General features: G+C 42.9%; 1 protein-coding gene across 5 annotated transcripts in view; it reads right to left on the reverse strand.

Moving 5' to 3' along the window:
• Positions 1-6,171: 6,171 nt before the first annotated feature.
• USP48 (ubiquitin specific peptidase 48) overlaps positions 6,172-15,860 on the reverse strand; it is a 102,732-nt gene continuing 93,043 nt past the window's right edge. For 3 of the 5 annotated variants that reach the window (XM_050790338.1, XM_050790329.1, XM_050790368.1), the window contains exons 25-27: positions 14,178-14,226; positions 7,772-7,798; positions 6,664-7,204 (exon numbers count right to left, since the gene is read on the reverse strand). In XM_050790338.1, the coding sequence (XP_050646295.1) occupies positions 7,143-7,204; positions 7,772-7,798; positions 14,178-14,226 (138 nt within the window). In that variant the 3' untranslated portion in view covers positions 6,664-7,142. Of the gene's footprint in view, positions 6,399-6,663; positions 7,205-7,771; positions 7,799-14,177; positions 14,227-15,860 lie in introns of those variants that run through there. The other 2 variants (XM_050790358.1, XM_050790348.1) reach the window with 1 other exon arrangement.

Here is a 15,860-nt window from a genome sequence, read left to right on the forward strand (position 1 = left end):
AGTAGCTGTTCTTTTTTCCTTACTGAGGATGTACCATGTGGGCCACTGTGGGACACAGTGGTAAGATGGCCAGAGCCCTGCTCTCAGGGAGCTACAACAGTCTAGCACTAATTAGGTTGATTCATTTGTGGGGGATGGGGTGGTTTTAGGTGCAGACATAAAATCCTGCCCGGCCCTAACTCTGGCTTCCAGTACAGGAAATAAACAGTACACTCTAGTTCTAGTACTCAGTCTAGTACGACTTGGAGCCTCCTTCATCCAGAGAACCAGAGACATGCTGTGGATGAGTGAGAAGATGCTACAAAAACTCCAGACAAACCAACCAAAGAGGCAGCTCAGAGACTAATAAAACAAGAAAAGTCCTGAGAGGTAGTCCTGTTTGGTGGCTTTCCAAATGTACTGCCTGGAGCTTCCTCAAGGGAGTAGGTGGGTGTGGGAGGAGGCCCCACTATCTCCTTCCACGGAGTTCATGTTTGACAACTTCTACACATCCCACTTCCTTTCAGAGAGAACGCTGAGGCTCAAAGGGGAACAGACTTGTCCAGGATCATAAAAGGAACTGGTTGCAGTTTAGCATTCCCTTGGTTACAAAACACCAGAGCACCAGGGAAAGGAAAACCCAGATAGAACTGTGCGGAGGCCAGTGTGCCAGCAGGCAACAATCCAACCCAGGCAGTGGCTGCGTCGGCCTCCTGGCCTCCCTGGAGTGCATGCCCCACTTCCTGTGGCTGAGGGCCTGCCTTGCCTGGCAGCACTAATGCAGATTTGGAATTCAAGCAGCCATTCCAGCTGCTGTTATAAGGCTGGCTTCCTCCCTGTCCGAGAGCAATTTCACTTCAAAGGCCCTCCAAGTCCTTGAAAGCAGGGTGTTTTTTTTTATTTCAGCATGTTGGGGAGAAACAGATGATGCCCTCTATTTGAGATCAATACAGTAATTATGTTGGACAAGCTCTTAGGGCTAACTTGAGGGGGAATTCATAGCCTCATGAATGAGGAGTGTGAAAGCACACGGAATGAGAAGGGCCAGCCTGCCACCCGCGCTTCGCTTGTGGGATGCAGCCCATTACACGGTAGGATCCCCTTCTGCAGCAACCTTGGTCTGGCCTCTGCTGGGTGAGACACAGCAGAGGCTCAATCAACTACAAGCTGGTGCAGGTCTCAATTCTAAAGTCAAACTAGGCCAGGCACAGTGGCTCACTCCTGTAATCCCAGTACTTTGGGAGGCCAAGGCGGGCAGATCACTTAAGGTCAGGAGTTTGAGACCAGCCTGACCAACATGGTAAAACCCCATGTCTACTAAAAATACAAAAATACTGGGTGCAGTGGCTCATGCCTGCAATCCCAGCACTTTGGGAGGCCGAGGAGGGCGGATCACAAGGTCAAGAGATCGACACCATCCTGGCCAACATGGTGGAAACCCTGTCTCTACTAAAAATACAAAAATGAGCTGGGCATGGTGGCATGTGCCGGAAGTCCCAGCTACTGGGGTGGCTGAGGCAGGAGAATCACTTGAACCCTGGAGGCAGAGGTTGCAGCACTGCACTCCAGCCTGGTGATAGAGCAAGACCTCACCTCAAAAAAAAAAAAAAATTAGCCAGGCGTGGCGGCAGACATCTGTAATCCCAGCTACTCGGGAGGCTGAGGCACAAGAATCGCTTGGACCCAGGAGGCAGAGGTTGCACTGAGCCAAGACCGTGCCACTGTACTCCAGCCTGGGCAAGAGAACAAGACTCAGTCTCAAAAAATAAAATAAAATAAAATAAAATAAAGTTAAACCAATGTCACTTTGAAGAGGTCATATAACTCCTGGCAAGCCACAATTCTGCAACCTCCTCCTTCCTCATATCTAGTGAGTCTCAAGAGAGACTTAAAACCTTACCATATGCAGGTATCTCACATGGTTAGTATCATGTATTTATTTGGTAACTGGTTCTATCATTTGTTGGGGGAGCCTGTTTCGCGTACTCTACCCTTGAACGATATTATTCACTAAGTGTCACCAGGTAAATAAATAATGAAAAACACAATTCTCGGACCAGGAAGTGACCTCTGAGCACCAGCCACAGGCCTCCACATGGCTTTGCTTCCCGGTGCCCGCAGAGCCCTGCCTCGGCAGCTCGAGACATCTGTTCCTGATATTCTTGGCAATGACGATCAAAACAACTGAAGCTGCCCCTTTGGGGCAGAAACTGCCCATCACTGAGACACAAATCTTCAACATGCATTCTAAGCGTGTTTCAAATACCTTTCAACATGACCCTGCAAGATAAACACCGAATCGAGAAGCCTTGCAGTTTGGCCATTGGCTTCATTATCCTTATGGGACAGAAGGAAAGATTATGCACCAGGATGGTAGAACACCTGTCTAGCTATCATTTTAGCTGGAAGGGCTTGAAGTAAAACGTAGTTTCTAAAGTTCTCAGAGAAGATGCTCCAGGTAGCCTGGCTATGTGGTTACAAGACCTCCTTTTGAAGACTTGCAGAAGAGATTCCAACAGCATTTCCTCAGAAAGGCAACTGTTTTTCTAAATACAAAGAAAAATCCAAAGCCTTTTGCCTCAACAATATTATTGCTTAATCCTCTGAGTGTAGTAAACAAAAATGGCAAATACTGTTACTTTTAGAGATGAAGAAATTAAGGTAAAGCAAGATTAAGTCACTTTTCTTAGTTACAAGGTAAATGGTGACATTATCTGTAACACAGGTGGTCCAACTTCTACAACTCCACACTTTCAACACCTGCCTGTATGTTTATGTGCTATCTGGATAGCTAGTGGACTTCATAGCCCAATTAACGTCAGAAGGGGGAAAAAAAATCCAAGGTTTGGGATATATGGGATGGAGAAGTGGTTTTTGTCTTCCAATGAGACTGTCTACCTGGCACACAGGACCTGACACAGAAATGTTGCTCAGGGAAATCAACAAAGTGCTATTTTACGAATGTTTATAATTTATACTTTAATGAAAAATAGAGGGTTCCAATAATGTTGATAATCAAATCCCCAGCCAGTATTTCTGCCCATAGAATGTCTAGGAGATGGGTGTGTGGGGGGGGGGGGGGGTGTGTGGGGGGGAGAGTGATGCCAGCTTTCAGAATGAGAAATGTTGTTGACAAAACCCTGTACTCTGGGGTGGGGGTGGGAGTATGGGACGTTATCATAGATGTGCACTTTTTTTTTTTTTTTGTGACAGGGTCTTACTCTGTCGCCCAAGCTGAGTGCAGTGGTGTGATCACAGCTCACCGCAGCCTCGACCTCCTGGGGTCAAGCAATTATCTTGCCTCGGTCTCCTGAGTAGCTGGGGCCACTGGCGTACCTGGCTAGTTTTTGTTTGATTATAGAGATGAAGTCTCACTATGTTGCTCAGGCTGGGAAAATCTTCGTAAAATGCAAACGCTGGCTTTTCATCTGCATGCACTGTGTTCGCAGTCCCCTGCAACACTGAACGAGCTGAGGACTAAAGTGCCCGAGAGAAAGGATATGATTCTGCCCCACGATTCTGTAACAGGAAAGACAGGCTTTCCTGCTCATTTCGCTTCAGCAGTTTGTTTAGACAGAGATAAATCATCGCCTGGGTTTTTAAAACAGGTTATTCAACCTGAGCATTAGATTCCAATATTAACCAGAGTCTGATGAGCAGATCTATGACCACACGGACCAACCAAAAGGACATTTAAAATAACTGAAAAATTCACTCTGGATTATGATTCCACAGAAATAAAAGGACATTCATATCTTTTTAATTTGGCCGGAAGGTTAACAGTAATTCTAAACAATAGAGTTCATAAATACACAGAAAGATACTTACTCCCCAGGAAATGAAGACACCCAAATGCAGCCTATTTCAGTTCGTGGTGACAATCTGTACCAGTGTAGTATGTTGTACACATCCGTTTGAGATTAAAGAATGGTCAGAAATATAAAAGGGAAAAGACCCAAGCTTCATTATACCTTGTACAGGAGACTAATCTAATATAAAAAGGTACACATGCACAGCATTAGAACCCCAACACAAAGAGTCTCTGAACTTTTCACAGTCCAGAAGGCAAATGGACTCCATCTATTCGTAATTACAGAAACGAGAACCGGGCTTTAGATTATACCCTTTACCTGTACAGGGAAGTACAAAGTGAGAAGGGTGGCAATGCAAAGCCATTCAATACAAGCATACGTGTCTTTGCAACTCTGCCTACTATGGGTGGGAGAGGCCCCAGTCCAGGATTTCTAAGAGCACAGGAGTGGCCTGTGGATGCAGATTCCGATTCAGTGGGTCTAGGGCCTGATCTCCTGCCTTTGTAATAAAGCTTCATAGTGTCGCTGGAGCCGCTGGGCTGCAGTTACTTTGAGCAGTGCCGGCAGAACAAGGCAAGTTGTCAGAGCAGGAGGAAGACGACCCTGAGCTACTCACTTGGGGTCTACCCCACCCCTTGGCAGAGGTAATAAAGAAGCCAGTACTCAAGAGCAGGTACCAGCCTGAAAGATTTACAAAAGGCTGTTATTTTGTAGCACTGCAGGAGGAAAAAATACCCAAGTAACAAATTTCAAAACTGTTATCAACAGCAAATTGGGGAAAATGTATCAGATTTCTGGGGGCTACTAACATGTTTATGTCAATCCCCAAAAAGAACGTTCTCTGGCCAACAAGCTTCTTTGTAAGGAAAAGGAAGCCGCTTCATCAAGCATTATGTGAACTTGTATAAAAGTCTTTACCTTGAGAAAGAAGAAGTTTGTGTTATACTTTTAGGCTCCTGCATTCATTTCTTTGGAGCTAATAAAACAATGAGATCTAAAAATCAGGATCCATCAGCTCAAGTTCAAGTCCTTCACCTGTGCCAACCGCAAGACCAGAACAGCTGGTCTCTTGGTTCCGCTCCTAGGATGGCTTCTGAGGGGGGCTATGTGCAGCTCTCACCTTCTCCCACAGGCTCATTAGAGACCCCCTGCCTCCTCAGAGGGCACAGACTGAATACATTAGAAACACAGAGGGGAAACACAAACACGAAGTTAGAATTTTACTAAACAACCATAATTACTCTGACAAAAGGAGCTATTCAAAAGGGATGCTGCCAAGGTTATTGGGTCTCAAACCACAATCTGCCTTCCCCATCCATTATCTGAGTTCAAATTTTCATGAAAGGGGGAAAACGCCTTGCACAAACCCAAGGCCAAGAAAAGTGTTAACAAGAGAGATGCCTAAGCTAGCATCTCAGCCACAAACTTATACATATGTACTCAACAGGAAAACTTTTTTTTTTTAAAAGGAAAAACTCCAGACTTAAGTTCAATTAAAAAAACCCTTCAATATTCTTAAGAATATTGCTTCGGTTACGTGTTGCTAAGAATGACAATCCTGAGTTGGATGGACAGCACATCCCCATCCATATACTCTTTTCCTTTTTTAAACAATAGGATCTAAGATATCCTCTCAGGGCATTTTGGAAGAATGCTTTCAAAAAGGGAACTGAGGTCCAAGAAACAGTGACATGGAGGACAGGAAGAACAAGTTTTATAGAAACCTTGTGTTATCCAAATGTACTTCAGTCTGATTTATGCTTCTGATAGGTAGGCAGATTTTTTATTTTCAAACGTGCCAGGTAAAATTCCCACTTTTGAATAACAGCAAAACCGGAAAAAGATGCTTTCACACGTAATAAATATTCTCCATCCTTTCTGAAATGCACCAAAGCAAAAAGCCTCTGAAGTCAAAAAATGAGACATAATTCCTTGCTCACTGCAGGAGACACGCAAGTGCCCCTCCTTTACCCAACACCAAGAGACCGACGGCCGGGCAGTGTAAGGCGGGTGGCGCTACAGCTGACATGGAGGAGAGTCTAAATCTGAAGACACTTTTCCACACTTAGGACAAGTTCTTCACTTTCATGCTTTATTGAAAGTAGAATATGAATCAAAGACAGGCATTGGTAAGCAGGTTATGTCTCTAAAATTACTTTTCGTTCAGAGCAGAATGTTGTCTCATCTACTTGATACAATCCTTTATGGACCAACGCATCTGGTATGAAACTCGAGCAAGGAAATATAACAGAACTTTATTCCCTCCCACGACTATAAATCTCATATGTAAACATGATTTACTATTACTGCTACTAAACTTGTTCCGTCTTTACTTGCCCCCTCCCACCCACCACCCCCCTTAAATATAAAATTGGAAACATTTCCTTCAAGTCTGATGTCCATCAGTGCAATCTGCTTTATTTGACATAAGGCATTTGGGACAGTCACGTTTGAATCGATTTCTGCCTTTTGGAAGGGGCATGTAATGGTTTAATTCTTAAATCCACCTTTGCTTTAATGCCCTAACATGTCAAACTCCTCTTCCCCTCTGGTCATTTCTTAGCAGTCAGCAAGTATTCAAAGATTAATGTCCAAGAAGACCAGTACCTGGGAAAAGAAACACACGTGGAGGGATAGTTGTGAACTACAGATTAAAAGGTCATGGATTCCATTTACCAAGAACACATCATCAACAGGGAACATCCAATTTAATAAATGGACACAGCAGCACCTTGGTGTGGGAGGATAAGACAAAATACCAGCAGACTCCAGGCTCTACGCTAAATCACATTTCTGTTGAAAGCCATGTGCTTCCTAAGTTTATCTTCACACAAACTAACCAGATTTTATTGATGCTTTCATTTAATGACCGTTTTTCTTTTTTGAGACAGTTTCACTCTTGTTGCCCAGGCTAGAGTGCAATGGTGCAATCTTGGCTCACTGCAACCTTCACCTCCCAGGTTCAAGCAATTCTCCTGTCTCAGCCTCCCAAGTCGCTGGGATTACAGGTGCATGCCACCACGCCTGGCTAATTTTTGTATTTTTAGTAGAGATGGGGTTTCACCATGTTGGCCAGACTGGTCTCGAACTCCTGACCTCAAGTGACCCACCTGACTCGACCTCCCAAAGTGCTGGGATTACAGGCGTGAGCCACCATGCCCAGCCAGTGACCATTTTTCATAAAGACATTTTTTGCTTTGTTTTGACCCATCAGGAGTCCCTTTGTAGTGGTAACATGCAGACAACAAAGCTGCAGCAAGAGGAAGACTTTATTTCGGCCAGTAGATTTGTCTCTTATTTGCTTTAGCAAGGAATACCTGGTATGTGATTCAAAGTCATTCCTTAGCAAAATCACAGCCTGCCATGGGCTTCTGGAGTAACCGGCAAAGAATCAAGACAGCAACAGGAAAATCCTAAAACGTCAAAGGTCTGTATCTGATGACTTCTTGAATATTATCGGTGTGCACAACTACATGGCCCAGATGTAGTACGAGCACCACCGTGTCTCCTCTTGAAGTAATAATACAACAAATGCCTTAATGCTAAGTGATTAAATCTTTTCACTGAACCTGATAAAATCTGACAAATTCTTGTACCACTAATTCTTAATAGTTACACACAAACTGTTTTGCTCTAGGAGGGGACTTGATAGGAAGAACTGGGAAAAGGTTAAAAATAAATCTCGAAATGCCACTAGCTAATTTCCCAACCTCCCATAAAATGAGAAAGGGAAGGCCAAATGGACATCTGGCAAGAAACAGTTCTCACACACAGGCCCCAGCTGAGGCCCCATCTGAGGCTTGAGTGTTGAAAAAGATAATGAAGAAGCTTGAATAAGAAATGCATTTAACTAAAATTAATTTTAGTCATGAGACTCAGATTGGATTAAAATTTAAAAATCAAATTATAGCCTTTGCTTTAATAGAAAATTACAGGATGACTCTGACATTCATGAACAAAACATGACAAATGTAACTTACCTTTAAACCCTTCTTCTGGCATACAAACTGAAAAAAAGAAAAAAAGTAATTCTAAATTGAAAAGATTGTCGTGACAGACAGTAATAAGATCACTTCAATGCTTAAAGACAAAGTTTAAAATAACTTTTGATTATCTTAGTCACCTGTAATAATCATCTTTGAAGTTATGGATGTTATTAATCTCAGAACAATCTTTGTTTCTGTTTTTATCAAAGCAATACATATGCATCATTTAAAAAGTAAATACTGACAGGACAAGGTTTGTAACTGGGGCACACCTTGTGCACGACTCTAGGAGTGGCCTGGGGGGAAGCCACGTAGATGACTCCTCCAGACTTGTGTCTCTCGGCCTCCTCCTCCCATTCCCAAGTTCTGGAAGGAGTCACTTTTGACTCTCATAGCAGCTTCTTCTGGTGTTTAGCCTATTTCTAAATAACATGCTTTTCATAATTTTATTTATTTACTCTTTTTTTTTTTTTTGAGAGGGAATCTAGCTCTGTCGCCCAGGCTGGAGTGCAGCGGCATGATCTCAGCTCACTGCAACCAGTGCTTCCTCGGTTCAAGCAATTCTCCTGCCTCAGCCTCCCAAGTAGCTGGGATTACAGGCACCTGCTACCATGCCTGGCTAAATTTTGTATTTTTAGTAGAGACAGGGTTTCACCATGTTGGCCAAGCCGGTCTTGAACTCTTGACCTCAAGTGATCCACCCGCCTCGGCCTCCCAAAGTGATTACAGGAGTGGGCCATCATGCCCGGCCTACTTCACAATTTTAGATAAAATCTAATAAATTCTTCAGTGAATGATACAAACAGCTGTTTCACCGCTTACATAGCACCTGCCCCTGACCCAGCCTCCTGATGACGTGGTGTTTGTTGTTGTTAAGCCAGTCTCCAGAGCTGGCATTACTTTTTACTCCATTAATACTGGTCACAGTAGAATGCCTTCGTGCACCTTGGTTTTATTTCCTATGTGGTATGACTTGGTCTTTCTGGGCTTAGTAACTACTGAATTACTGATGTGTTTCATTTTCTCTGTATTTATCTCCAATTCACATGTAAATTCTTAAAGACTTGTAACCTCTTGAAGACAGTCATCATCACTTCTACTTTTCCTTGTGGCATCCCTTCCTGAAGCTCGCGTCCCACCACTCCAATATGGATCAGGTGGTCTTCGCTGCCTGCTGAAGAACAGCAGTTCTGAGACTTCCCTCACCATCTTCTAGGGCATCTTATCCTAGGCTGATCCCCTATTTACTGGGTCCACTGTTGATTTCTTTCTTGATTTAATGTTTAAGAAAAAGAACACATCCTCACACAGTATCTTCGCAGATGGTGCATGACAGATCAATCTTTTGAGGCCTTATATATGTTCAAGTGGCTATCAGGTGTGAGAGTTACAGAATTCTAGATTGGAACTCGCTTTCCCTCAGATCTCGTGGGCACTGCTCCATTATCTCGTCTTCCTGACTTCATCCTGTGAATTCGACTGGCTTTCCCTCCTACTTCTAGATGCTTTCCTGACCGTCTTACCCTTAGTTTTTTACTTACTGTATCAAACCCAGGGTGCAATCATTTTTTACATTTCCATGAACTCTTTTCTATGCTCCAAATGTTCCTTTTATATAGTTCCTCTTCCTATTGTTTGCTTTTTTTTTTTTTTTTGGCCATTATTTATAGGTTATTTTCCAGCTTTCTTATGCTTCCTATGCTATTTCCTCGACAAATTTTGGTCCCAGGCTTTCATTCCTCAACTATCTGGCTGCTCATATCTACCTAAGTATGAGGTACTAAAAAGATTTCTGGGCCAGGTGCAGTGGTTCACGCCTGTCATCTCAGCAAATTGGGAGGCTGAGGCAGGCAGATCATGAGGTCAGGAGTTCTAGAGCAGCCTGGACAACATAGTGAAACCCTGTCCCTACTAAAAATACAAAAATTAGCTGGGCATGGTGGCAGGCGCCTGTAGTCCCAGCTACTCGGGAGGCTGAGGCAGAAGAATCGCTTGAACCCAGGAGGGGGAGATTGCAGTGAGCTGAGATCGCGCCACTGCATTCCAGCTTGGGCAACAGTGAGATTCCATCTTGGGGGGAAAAAAAAAGATGTCTGAAATCTCTGTTCAGTGGGCAATGGTGGGATTGACTAAAGGGTGCCTGGGACATGAACCAGCTTTAAAAAAAATACAAACAAGGCCAGGTTCAATAGCTCATATCTGTAATCCCAGCACTCTGGGATGCCGAGATGGGCGGATCATCTGAGGACAGAAATTTGAGACCAGCCTGGCCAATATAGTGAAACCCCGTCTCTACCAAAAATACAAGTTAGCCAGGCATGGTGGCACATGCCTATAGCCCCAGCTACCCAGGAGGCTGAGCTAGGAGAATCACTTGAACCCCGGAGGCAGTGTGAGCCATACTGCACTCTAGCCTGGGTGACAGAACGAGGCTCCATCTCAAAAAAATAAAAAATAAAAACCAAACATAATATTTGTACATATTTATGGGGAACAGGTGATATTTTGACATATGCATACAATGTATAATGATCACATCAGGGTATTTAGTATATCCATCACCTTGAATATTATTTCGTCTTTTTTCAGACAGGGTCTCAATCTGTCACCCAGGCTTAAGTGTAGTGGCATGATTACAGCCCACTGCAGCCTCCAACTCCTGGGCTCAAGCAATCCACCCACCTCAGCCTCCCAAGTATCTGAGACCACAGGTGCAAGCCACCATGCCTGGCTTTTTAAAATTTGTAGTAGAGACAGGGTCTCACTATGTTGCCCAGGCTGGTCTTGAACTCTTGGGGCTCAAGTGATCCACTGCGCCCGGCCTATCATTTCTTTGTGTTGGGAACATTGCACTATCTTTTCTTCTAGCTCTTTTGAAATATACAACATATCACCCTACTGTGCTATCGAACACCAGAACTTATTCCTTCTATCAAATTCTATGTTTGTACCCATTAACAAACCTCCCTTCATACAGCCCCTTTCCCACCCACTCATAACTATCATTCTACAGCCACAAGATCAGCTTTTTTAGCTCCTACGTATGAGAAAATATAGTATTGTCTTTCTGAGCCTGGCTTATTTCACTTAACATAATTTCCTCCAGTTTCATCCATGTTGCTGCAAATGACAGGATTTCATTTTTTTAATCGCTGAGTAATAGTATCCCATTGTATGTGTACATATAAATATAACATATCTTATCATTGCATCTACTGATGGACATGTAGGTTGATTCCATACCTTGGCTGTTGTGAACAGTGCTGCAATAAACATGAGACTGCAGATATCCTTTTGATACGCTGATTTCTTTTCCTTTGGATAAATACCACTAGTGGGATTGCTGGATCATATGGCAGTTATATTTTTAGTTTTCTGAGAAACTTCCATACTGTTTTCCATAATGGCTGTACTAATTTACATTCCCACCAACAGTGTATAAGAGTTCCCTTTTCTCTGCATCCTAGTTACATGTTATTGTCTTTTTGATAACAGCCATGCTAACTGGGATAAGGTGGTATCTCACTGTGATTCTGATTTGAATTTCCCTGATGATTAGTGATGCTGAGCATCTTTCATACACCTATTGGCCATGTTTATGTCTTCTTTTGAGAAACATCTATTCAGGTCCATTGCCTACTTTTTAATGAGATTATATTTTCTCCCATTCTACAGGTTGTCTCCTCAACTCTGCTGATTATTTCCTTTGCTGTGCAGAAGCTTTTTAGTTTAATATAGTCCATCTCGTTATTTTTGGTTTTGTTCCCTGTGCTTTGAGGTCTCAGCTAAAATCTCTGTCTAGATCAATGTTTGACAGCATTTCCCCCATATTGAATTCTAGCAATTTCATAGTTTCAAGTCTTACATTTAAGTCTTTAATCCATTTTTAGTTGATTTTAACATATAGTGAGAGACGGAGGTCTGGTCTCATTTTTCTGCATATGGATATCCAGTTTTCCCAGCAAAATTTATTGAAGAGGGTGCCCTTTCCCCAAGGTATGTTCTTGGTGCTGTTGTCATGAATTAGTTGGCTGTAAATACATGAATTTATGTTTGGATTCTTTATTCTGTTCCACTGTCCTATGTTTTTATACCAACACCATGCTGTTTAGGTTACCATAGCTTTGTAGTATATTTTGAAACCAGGTAGCATGATGCCTCCAGCTTTGTTCTTTTTGTTGAGGATTAAGATTTGGCTATTCAGGGTCTTTTGTGCTTCCATATGAATTTTAGGATTGTGTTTTTCTATTTCTGTGAGGAATTGGTATTTTGATAGGGACTGCATTTAATCTGTAGATTACTTTGGGTAATATGGTTAATTTTAACAATATTAATTTTTCTGATCCATGAGCACAGGATGTCTTTCCATTTGTTTGTGTCTTTCAATTTCTTACATTAGTGTTTTGTAGTTTTCCTTGTAGAAGTGTTTCACATTCTTGGTTAAATTTATTCCTAGGTATTTAATCTTAATTTTTTTGTAGCTATTATTATTGGAATTGCTTTCTTTTTTTTTTTTTTTTGAGATGGAGTCTCTCTGTCATCCAGGCTAGAGAGTGCAGTGGTGTGATCTTGGCTCACTGCAACTTCCACCCGCTGGGTTCAAGCAATTCTCCTGCCTCAGCCTCCTTAATAACTGGGATTACAGGCATGCGCTACCATGCCTGGTTAATTTTTGTAATTTCAGTAGAGAAGGGGTTTCACCATGTTGGCAGGGTGGTCACGAACTCCTGACTTCAACTGATCCACTTGCCTCGCTCTCCCAAAGTGCTGGGATTACAGGCATGAGCCACTGCACCCAGCCGCTCTCTTGATTTCTTTTTCAGCTAGTTCTTATTGGTGTATAGTAATGCTGCTATAATTTTTGTATGTTGATTTTTGTTAGGTGAACATGATAATCACTACACTATAGAAACTCACTTTGTACACTGATTTTTGTATCCTGCAATTTTACTGAATGTTTATCAGTTGTTGTAAGTATTTTCATGGCATCTTTAGGTTTTTCTACATATATAACTTAATGTCGGCCTGGCACGGTGGCTCATGCCTGTAATCCTACCATTCTGGGAGGCCCAGGTGGCCGGATCACAGGGGGTCAGGAGTTCGAGATCAGCCTGGCCAATATGGGAAATCCTCATCTCTAGTAAAAATACAAAAATTAGCTGGGTGTCATGGCACATGCCTGTAGTCCCATCTACTCAGGAGTCTGAGGCACAAAAATTACTTGAACCCAGGAGGTGGTGGTTGCAGTGAGCTAAGATCGTGCCACTGTACTCCAGCCTGGGCAACAGAGACAGACTCTATTTAAAAAAAAGAAAAAAAAGCATGTCATCTGCCAAGAGGGACCATTTAATTTTCTCTTTTCCAATTTTGCATGCTTTTTATTTATTTCTCTTGCCTAATTGCTTTTGCTAGGACTTCCAATACTATGTTGAATAAGAGTGGTGAAAATGGCTCTCCTTGTCTATTGCAGTTCTTAGAGGAAAGGCTTTAAGCTTTTCGCCATTAAGTATGATGTCAGCTGTGGGTTTCTCACATATGGCCTTTATTATATTGAGGTATGTTCCTTCTGTACTTAATTTGTTGAGAGTTTTACCATGAAGGGATGCTGAATTTTATCAAATGCTTTTTCTTTGTCTATTAAGATGATCATATGATTTTTGTCCTTCATTCTGCTGATGTGATGTATTGATTTGCATATGTTGAACCATCTTTGCATCCCTGGGAGAAATCCCACTTGATCATACAGAACCAGACTTTTTACATCCATTGGTTATTTTTTTGACTAGTTTCCCTGGAGAGAAATCCCTTCCCACCCGGGGGAAGGTAAGTAATGGGCTGCCCGAATTTGAGCAAAGGGCTAGGAGATAGTCTCCTATTTGGTATAGGCTTTGTTCCCACCTTTCTAGTTTAATTTTTCCAAGTGTGGAAACACATAATTCTGGGTGCCCATCTGAGGTCCAGGTGGGGTGGGGAAGTGAAAAGGATGTGAAGGGCAGGGAGTTGTCTAACTGCTTCTTATACAGTTTTCCAAACAAGTATCGTGTTATCTTGTTTTTAGGCTCACAATTCATTCCCACCTTCAGAGGCACCTGGGCCTCTAATTTGTGTGTGCCTGTCTGGGGCACTGCAATTTGACTTAGCTTTGCTTCTTGTTGACCTCCTCCATCGGCAGAGCTCACATTTATTTCAGTTTCCTCAGGTTAGCTTTTCAAGTTTTTGTAGATACCTTTCTCTCCTTTCTATGATCTTTTAAGACAAACAATGTATTCTACTGTAATAACTTGTGGAAGCTTTTTTCGAGGTGCAAAGTAAAAGCATTGTACACTAAAGCTTCAATATCTAAAATCCCACCTCCATTTAACACCTAATCAGCAGATTCCTAAAACAAATTCATCTTTACCTTGCATGACATCATCCATTGCAGCATAATCTGCAATTGGTTCATCAGCCTAGAAAACAAATGAAGACAATTCAAAACCACAAGGGAGTAGGAATCTGAAATCTGAAGTATGGCCCATGATTCAACTAGTGATATTGCTACAAGACACAAAAACACACTGTCCAGTAGAGAACTCAGTTTGAGCCACAGCCAGCGGTGTCCAGGTTTAACAGTGGATGCCCTGGTGGCTATGGGTCTAGAGTCAACACCTCAGAAATGGTACACTGTGTGTGTGAAGAGGAAAGGCAGAGGGGACTATTTTCCCACTCTTAAAGACACTTTTAGACATGGAAATGTTTAGACACCCTGGGGTTACTAAAGACTGATGTAACCAATGTGAGCTAAGATACTGGTAGTGGTAGTGAGGGGTACAAATAAAAAGTTAGACTGGTCCTCTCAGAATACCAATTAGGTTAAAATTATACTTTTGTCCCACGTCACCAGCAAGAACAAGATACCCATTTCCTTTTCAGGAGGAAGCTTATGATGTCTGAGCTTATGACGAGGTTAGCTGCAAGGATAATGAGGCCAATGAACAGTACAGACTCTAGCTGCTCATGTGAAGTACAAACCATTCAACAATACAGGCTGTTTCTAGGACGTTAGACAGGATCATCAGGATCTAGCAACTCAAGTGTGTTTTCAAAACCATTTCACAGAGCCTATAGTTCCAGGAAATGCAGAATGTTAAACAGAGAGAGGGGTTAGGTGGTGGGATGAGGGGTGTGTGTGCATGGATGGGGTAGATATGGGTCTGCCTCATCATTCCAGGGCCTAACTTTATCACACCAGAACTGGGGCTCCAAGGTTTGAAAAGCATACATTTCACAGTTCAAAATAAAAAACCTGAACAATGATTCTACCACATGATGTGGTGGTATTTGGAACAGTAGGGATTCTTTTGGCCAAGAAACAAAAGAGGCAATGGGAAGCGACTAAATCAGGCCCTTAGGGAGGGTAGAATTGGGCAAATGAGGCTGGTTCAGTGACTTTTCTATTTCTTTCTTTTGAGACAGAGTCTCCCTCTGTTGCCCAGGCTGGAGTGCAGTGGCGTGATCTTGGCTCACTGCAACCTCCACCTCCCAAGCTCATGCCATTCTCCTGTCTCAGCCTCCCGAGTAGCTGGGATCACAGGCGCCCACCACCACGCCTGGCTAATTTTCTTGCATTTTTGGTACAGATGGGGTTTCACCATGCTGGCCAGGCTGGTCTCGAACTCCTGACCTCATGATCCGCCTGCTTCAACCTCCCAAAGTGTGGGGATTACAGGTGTGAGCCACCATGCCCAGTGAAAGTAGGGGCTTCTAAGACACTGTCAAAGAAAAGTCACTGAGGCCGGGCGCAGTGGCTCACACCTGTAACCCCAGCACTTCGTGAGGCGAGGCGGGCAGATCACCTGAGGTCAGGAGTTTGAGACCAGCTTGGCCAACATGGTGAAACCCTGACTCTACTAAAAATACAAAAAATTGGCCAGGAGTGGTGGCACATGCCTGTAATCCCAGGTATTCGGGAGGCTAAGGCAAGATAACTGCTTAAACCTGGGAGACGGAGCTTGCAGTGAGCTGAGATCGTGCCACTGCACTCCAGCCTGGGCGACACAGTGAGACTCCATCTCAAAAAAAAAAAAAAAAAAAAAAAAGGAAG

Source organism: Macaca thibetana, chromosome 1, assembly GCF_024542745.1.
Source record: "Macaca thibetana thibetana isolate TM-01 chromosome 1, ASM2454274v1, whole genome shotgun sequence".
NCBI classification, from domain to species: domain Eukaryota; kingdom Metazoa; phylum Chordata; class Mammalia; order Primates; family Cercopithecidae; genus Macaca; species Macaca thibetana.